This window comes from Chaetodon auriga, chromosome 17 (genome assembly GCF_051107435.1).
Source record: "Chaetodon auriga isolate fChaAug3 chromosome 17, fChaAug3.hap1, whole genome shotgun sequence".
Lineage (NCBI taxonomy): Eukaryota > Metazoa > Chordata > Actinopteri > Chaetodontiformes > Chaetodontidae > Chaetodon > Chaetodon auriga.
The window spans coordinates 16,092,318-16,099,487 of record NC_135090.1 but is presented as its reverse complement, the minus strand read 5'-3'; the positions used below and the strand labels follow the sequence as shown (position 1 = coordinate 16,099,487).

The following is a 7,170-nucleotide window of genomic DNA, read 5'->3' as shown; positions in this document are numbered from 1 at the left end:
AATCAAGTCAGATTAATGCAATTAAGTAAAACGCAAAATTCACTTTCTAATGCTGTGTAAGTAATGTTAACACACAATGGAAATACACAACTAAAGCAGAAGTAACTCAAGTCAATATACTGAATTGTGTCCTATAATTGACAACAAGTAATAACACGGGCAAGTTTGAAATGCTTAAACCTCTCAGCGTTTGTGTCAAACATCCTTGTTTCAGACGTCAAATCCTGGCAGAGTGTGCTGTTATTTCTGCTGCGCATTCTTTCAGTTGTTCACGGTATTTGTGTCTTTACGACGGTTGCGTCATTCTGAAGTATCAGGAACATTTTACGGCACTGTTGACAACAGGAGCTGTAGCGTTATCAGTGTATGCTGTGGGTATATTTATTAGTTATGATTTAGTTTTCTCCTAAATCTGTCATTAAATGAGCGTTTTTGACTTATTTCGCGGGTTCTTCGGGGTACCTGGAGGTCATTATCGTGGCCGAAGGTAAGTTTCTGGAGTCAAAGTCAAGTCGGCAGTTGCTAAGCTAACAGAAGTTCGCTAACTTAGTTAGGTAATGAAAAGCTTTAGTTACAAGATTAGAGTTTCTCTGCCAGGATGACCACAGGGGTCCCTCGAGTAGCTGGTTGATGGTTTATTTAGGCTAAGAGTGATCTCAGCGTTAACACGATTGACTTCTTTAGGGTCTATTAATGTACGTAACTGACTTTACATTCGATGTAATTCTCGCTAACCCTGAACAAGATTTAGTCAGTGTACATTGGTGATACTCATCCATTTTACCCACTTTAATGTCTCAGGGACCCCTTCTTCGATGCCATGACTCATGACGATGATGACGACGACGATGAGGACGAAGAAGATGGATTCTACTACGATGGATACCGGGGGGACCAGCAGGACCCCTTTGACAGTGCCTGGAGGTTTGGCTTCAGCTTTGGCCCCGACGGGATGAGGATCCAGGAGCCTCCGCTGTTCGGCCACGTCCTCCGGGAGATGGAGGAGATATTCTCCCAGCTGGGCCACTGGGAAGGACAGGCAGATTCTGGACACACTGGTATGAAACCTGAACTATGATCGTAGTACGTCGCTGCTCCTCTAGCTTTAGAAATAATTAATTTGGCATTATTGGCTTTAAAACCACATTTAACACAGGAACCCTCTTCATGACAGGATCATGGAATTACACAGGACACACCTGCCTGACAGCCCTCATCATGTCAGTTTATATTGTGCTTTAGATCTGGATGTACCTAAAGAAATGTTCAATTAAATCAGGGTCTGCACAATCTGGTTCACACACGTAAGTCTATAGAGAGCAGTCGCCTGTTTCATTCAGTCTGTATCCTCCTTCTCTTCCAGGTGTTCCCAGAGCCATGCTGCCACCTCCTCAGGATAGAAAGGAGAGGACTGAAAGAGGATCCAGTGGAAACCCCCTGAGAGACTTCATGCTCAAATCCCAAGACATTGACCCACGAGGACCCCATGCAGGGCCGACTGAAGAGCCCAGAAACGATGGCTACCCCTCTGATGAGTTTCCCAGGTCGCCATTTCATGGCTGGACCCCTTTTTCAAGGGTAAGTAATTGATTCGCTCCTACTTTTCCTTCAAGACTTTGTTTCTGTGGCAACATGAATTGTTGCATATCAGCCGTCTTATGTTTTCTTAATAGTTTAATGACATTTGGAAAACCCGGCCACAGAGAGCTCCGGAGGAGGAGCGCAGAGAGGACAGAGGTAGGTGATGTTTTTAATCTTTCAGCCAAAGAAATGAAGTATAGGACTTTACCCCGTGTTCCAGCTGATATCCCATTCCCATCCTTTCCAGATCTGGACTCTGCAGTGTCCTCTGAGGGCCTGGATCAGATTCTGACGCCACCTGCTGGTCAGGCACCGAACCAACCCCGGACCCAATCCTTCTTCCAGTCAGTCACTGTCACCAAGGTGGTGAGACCTGACGGGGTGAGAGAAACACTTTATCTTCATTTCATTATGAATCATATATTAATACAGCAGGTTTTAAGCGTTTCACGGACAGCTGGAGTGGCCCAGTTTAGCTCAGTGGGTGGAATATGACAGAAATACTGGCAGGTCTGAGACATGATGCTTGCAGAGGAAAACAACTTAAAAATACTTACACTGTTTGCACTGTAAGGTCTTATATAACTCCGTGTTACACAATACCAGAGCACAAATTAACTATTTATAACATGAACCAAAATCTTTTTTTTTTTGTTGCCACTTGGTTGTGAATTTCTTTTTTTTTCTGTCAGACTGTGGAAGAGAGGCGAACAGTTAGAGACAGCCAAGGCAAACAAGAGACCACAGTGACCCGCTCAGGAGGGTCTGCAAGCCTGGAGGGTCCAGACCAGCAGACTGGACCTGTCGGACCAGGTCAGTCGATACACAGTGGCTGTTTTTAAACTGCCAGCTGTCAGAAGAATGAATGTGATTATATATAGCTGTAATGCGTTTCTGATTTTATTTCAGATGGTGTCCGTCCGTTCTCGGACATGCGGGATGATGACACATTATTCTCCAAGTTCTTTGGAGGGTTCAAGTAATGTAAAGTGAGGTATATTCTGTGGACCAGCTGATCGTAGCTTTTGTTCATTTTCGTCTATGAGTGTTTCTCTGCAGCTATGACTTTGTAGGATATACATATACGGACAGAACACTTGCATGAATCACAATTGCCAAAATAAATGTGTTGGATTTGGGTCTCTGGGCTGTTTAAGGTGACACTGGGTTTTCCAATTGACCACACATCTGTAGACTAGAAGCTGCCAATCCTGAAAACTAGTAATTCTGACAATTAGAGACACATCAGGCACTAAACAGTCCACAGTTACATAGTTTATTTTTGAATTGTCCTGCAACTTGTATGGATGTGAGTATGTGATATGTCAAATAAAGAGTCTTAATATATTTACATAGCTGTTAGTTCGCCTGTCGTTTTTGACCATTTTAAAGAAGACTTTAAGTTCTGGAATAAGAAATGGCACTTAAACAATGATTGAAGTCATCAGTAATAAGAAGACATTGTTCAGTTTAATTTCTGTTCATTTTTGTAGATAGGGTTAGGGTTAGGGTAAGGGTCTCAGTAAGCAAACTGGTTTTTGTCAGTTTGAGCTTCAGAGAGCTGAAACAAAGTGGTTTGGACGGAGCAGCTGTGAACTGAATAAACAGGACATTGAACAACTTAAATGAATCTGAAAGTGCTCCTGTAATGTCGTACTGAAGGAAATGTCCAACTTTGTCCACAAGTGAAACACAGCATCAGTTCACACCGTCCGAACACTGACAGGAAATGCAGCCTTTTCTGTTTTTGTCATGTCTTTGCACGCCATCACATTTTCTGCCAAGCTGAGTTAGATCTCTCCAAACTGGAATCAAGCCTTAACAGGTACTTACCGGTTTAGCTCTCTGCAACCCACCTTTTCTCATCTCCCCATCTTCTTTATCTCGTTCCACCTTAAGCCCTCTTCATCTTCTCCACTTTCTCGAGCCTCCTCAAAAATGGCCCCTGTGTCATGAACGTGTCAGCGTGACCTCCATCGTGTCTTCGATTCAGAGAGAATGATCGTTCATGTTCAGCTAAAATTAAAAGATTCAACGTTTTCTTTGATGTGTGAAATATCAAAAGCTCTCATTGCATTGTACCCTCAACTTCAGAGAAAAACAGCATTTATAGAGCGTCACGTTCACTCTTCTGTCTCATATTTGCAGGTATTAAAGGGTTAAGATGAAGCTTCCCTCCTGTTTAAACTCGCCTTCTCATAGCTTTACAGATAATCATGTTATCACTGATCTGAGGCCTTTCAGGTCTTTGTCCCGCAATAATCTGTGCACTGTCTAGATATCATTATGTATAACAGAGACCTGACAGTGGATGGAACAAACAAAGCTGCATGTAATTTTCTCCCCTGTCTATTTAATGTTGGCAGAAAACAAAGCGCCCAAAAGGGCCAAACACCTGGATTCAGGTCACAATCTTCTCTGCATAGTAGATTACAGCCACTAATGTTTGTATATTTCTTTGTGAGAACTTTTGCTGATTTATGCTGATCAGAAATTTTAAAAAAAAAAAAAGTCATCTTTTTCTAATAAGAAAAGTGCATGACAGTGTAACCCCTGCCACTTATCCGTCTCTGTCATGACCGTATGAGGAGTAACGGCTCGTATTCCAGATTACACAGTGATAAACGTTCGAGCACATGGTGCCATCCAAAGAGATTTCTATCTCTTATCAGCTTTATTGTGCTATTGTGGTTTACACAGATGCATTATGGTCCCAAAAACAAGTTGTTACATAAACTGAAATACTGTACAGTGTTGTGAAAGAAGAAAGATGTGTATTTTTGTTTTATTTTGTGGACACACACACCCTGCTTGCATTCACAGAAGAGAAAGAAATGTAACAACCAATCAAACGAGGGGACCAATCAAGGCCAATTCCAATCAGGTGAAATCGCAGCAAACCAACCAAGTGAGCCAGTGTCAGGCTGCTTCTCTGCAGCTTTTGATCATGTCAGCTGAGATTTAGGGTCCAGGATGTCCTACACAGTGAACTACTCTCCTCTCCTGCATGCACACACACCACGTCCACCTCAGCCATGCCATAAAGTGTGTGACGTAGCCTACAGCTCCAGCATGAAAGGGCAAACTCTGCTCAGTAAGACAGACAGTGCAGTGCTGTGTGGGTCAGACCAGCCTGATGACGGCGTCCCGCCTCTGAAAGCTCACCTGTGGCCGGACGGTGCAGAGGAAAGCGCTGGGATGGAGAGGCTGCTGAGGAAATGTCAGATCAGAAACCAGCTGGTCAGGGAGTGTTTGGCTGAATGCCTCGGCGTCTACGTCCTGATTGTGAGTATTCTTCCATGGATTTAAACTTCAGTTAGTTGCATGAGGCACTTTGGCGTAGGTAGGAGAGATTAAACGTGTCTTTTTCTAATGCAGAAGTTTGTGAAAGCACAGCAAAGGATTCACCTTTTTAAATATGTTGATCAGTAGACTCAAACATCAAGCATTTAATGTTGTTTCCGAAAACAGCTGCATGCTTACTCTCCTGATTCGAAGCAGCTTGTGAATCCACACAATGGATAACCGAAGGACTTTGGCCTGAGAGACACTGACAGAAAGGAAGGGAGAGTGCCAACAAGGGGGAGGATGGGTGAGATGACAGGGGAGGGTGAAGAGGGAGCAATGTGTGGGGCAATGAACATTTATAACAAATCATAAAGCAGGTCCCCTCGAAATGACGTTCATAAAAAACAGAGATTATACGAAGGCATCGCTGCGTGCTCGCTTATCTGTGCCAGAACATGAGCCTCATCACATCTGGAATTATAAATCCATACAGATTCTTTTCAGACTTTTGTTTCACTGCTCTGTTCCATCTGTCTAATTCAGCTCTTCATCTCATGTAATTGCAGCTGTTTGGATGCGGCTCTGTTGCCCAAGTGACCACAACTGAAGAGAAGAAGGGCCAGTACCTGTCAATCAATCTGGGTTTTGCTCTGGGAGTGACATTTGGCGTGTTTGTGTCTCGTGGAGTCTCAGGTGAGCAGCTGTATGAACTGTATTATGATGTTTCATTCCGCATCTGAACTCTTGATTTATTGTCTTCCATAAGGTGCCCATCTGAACCCGGCCGTGTCTCTGAGTTTGTGCATTTTGGGCAGACATCGCTGGTTAAAGCTACCTTTCTACGTCTTCTTCCAAGTGCTTGGAGCCTTTCTGGCTGCAGCCACCGTCGGTCTGCAGTACTATGGTGAGTTATATTTGTGTATAGTTTCTCTAAAAAGGCTAAAGCAACTCCAGAAACAGCTGGGCACCGGAGTGTTAAATAAATACTACCTGAATCAGAGTAAATAGTAGATTTGTTTGGGACTATTTTCAGGTGTGGATGACTACACATTTGATTCTTCAGTTGTTATTTCTGGCCGTAGGGCTGTAGACTATAGAGCATCACTTATTCTTTACTGTTTAGTATGAATGAAAGTCTGGTAATGGTATGCATGTATTTGCATGTATGATGCGATGTTTGCAGACGCCATCCGGGCATACGGCGGCGGTGAGCTGACGGTGTCAGGTCCCACTGCCACAGCAGGAATATTCTCCACCTACCCAGCTGACTACCTCAGTCTGTGGGGAGGCGTCGTGGACCAGGTCAGATTCTGTCACAGTAGATGTTGCCTTCATTTTCACTGTGGTACATAACAACCAGTGACTGAATACTTTATATTTTCAATTCATTGAATGTGCTCATACGGTATGTAACAGTTCCCATGTTACGCAGGTGATTGGCACAGCTGCATTGCTGGTTTGTGTCCTGGCTCTTGGGGACCACCAGAACGTCTCTGTCCCTGATGGTCTTCAGCCCATGCTGGTGGGATTAGCAGTGCTGGTTATTGGCATCTCGATGGGCTCCAACAGCGGCTACGCCATCAACCCGGCCAGAGACATAGGACCTCGACTGTTCACCTACATCGCTGGCTGGGGAGTCAATGTTTTCAGGTTAGTTTCTGTATTTAAACCATGTAGTTTGCACTTTGTTGCCCCACATGGATGAATTTAATGGTCTGGTTGGATGTGATTTACTGTCTTTGCAGGGCTGGAGGTGGTTGGTGGTGGGTGCCCATTGTGGGGCCCTGTGTGGGGGCGCTGCTGGGAACACTCATCTACAAGCTGATGATTGAAGTCCACCATCCTGCCAGCCCGTTTGAGCTCCAGACCTCATGTCAGGAGGCCACTGAGGGCAAGACGGGGCTGGAGCTGGAGGGGGTGGAGCCCGACAGTGAGAAACCCGGCACTCACATGTAGCATTGTAACATTAACGTAACTTGTATAAATATAAAATATATGTATTTATGGTGTGATATCCACTGAAGCTGTCTTTGTAAATACCTGACTGATTTTATTGGAACAAACAGACTGATTCTTAATGCAGAAAACGTGTTTTGTGGCGTAATTACACATGCAAGCACGACTAAAATAATTTTCACGTTCCCTCGAGCATGAATCCTGATTTCAGTCACCTGCTGGCTTTTCTGGTGCCGCAAGGAGGTTGACATTCGAGTGAAATGTCTCAACAACTATTTGATGGATTGTCATGGAATTTGGTACAAACCCTCACGTACCCCTCAGGATGAATCCGAATAACTTTGG

At 44.1% G+C, this 7,170-nt stretch overlaps 2 protein-coding genes across 2 annotated transcripts; both read left to right on the top strand.

Moving 5' to 3' along the window:
* Window positions 1–315: 315 nt before the first annotated feature.
* On the top strand, window positions 316–2,932 carry hax1 (HCLS1 associated protein X-1). The gene is made up of 7 exons (XM_076753768.1): window positions 316–487; window positions 802–1,058; window positions 1,364–1,578; window positions 1,674–1,737; window positions 1,829–1,962; window positions 2,274–2,394; window positions 2,491–2,932. Exons 1-7 carry the CDS (start codon window positions 423–425, stop codon window positions 2,562–2,564), a joined length of 930 nt encoding a protein of 309 aa, XP_076609883.1. The 5' UTR covers window positions 316–422; the 3' UTR covers window positions 2,565–2,932.
* A 1,622-nt stretch (window positions 2,933–4,554) lies between these two features.
* aqp10b (aquaporin 10b) lies at window positions 4,555–6,825 on the top strand. The gene is made up of 6 exons (XM_076754434.1): window positions 4,555–4,866; window positions 5,436–5,562; window positions 5,636–5,773; window positions 6,053–6,171; window positions 6,302–6,519; window positions 6,615–6,825. Exons 1-6 carry the CDS (start codon window positions 4,555–4,557, stop codon window positions 6,823–6,825), a joined length of 1,125 nt encoding a protein of 374 aa, XP_076610549.1.
* The last annotated feature ends 345 nt before the right edge of the window (window positions 6,826–7,170 follow it).

Bases quoted from the DNA above. Each gene is read 5' to 3' on its own strand.
- hax1 (XM_076753768.1), top strand. From the start codon at position 423: ATGAGCGTTTTTGACTTATTTCGCGGGTTCTTCGGGGTACCTGGAGGT. The intron at 1,059-1,363 runs GTATGAAACCTG...CTTCTCTTCCAG, and splicing joins GGCAGATTCTGGACACACTG to GTGTTCCCAGAGCCATGCTG. The intron at 1,579-1,673 runs GTAAGTAATTGA...TTTTCTTAATAG, and splicing joins GCTGGACCCCTTTTTCAAGG to TTTAATGACATTTGGAAAAC.
- aqp10b (XM_076754434.1), top strand. From the start codon at position 4,555: ATGTCCTACACAGTGAACTACTCTCCTCTCCTGCATGCACACACACCA. The intron at 4,867-5,435 runs GTGAGTATTCTT...ATGTAATTGCAG, and splicing joins TCGGCGTCTACGTCCTGATT to CTGTTTGGATGCGGCTCTGT. The intron at 5,563-5,635 runs GTGAGCAGCTGT...GTCTTCCATAAG, and splicing joins TGTGTCTCGTGGAGTCTCAG to GTGCCCATCTGAACCCGGCC.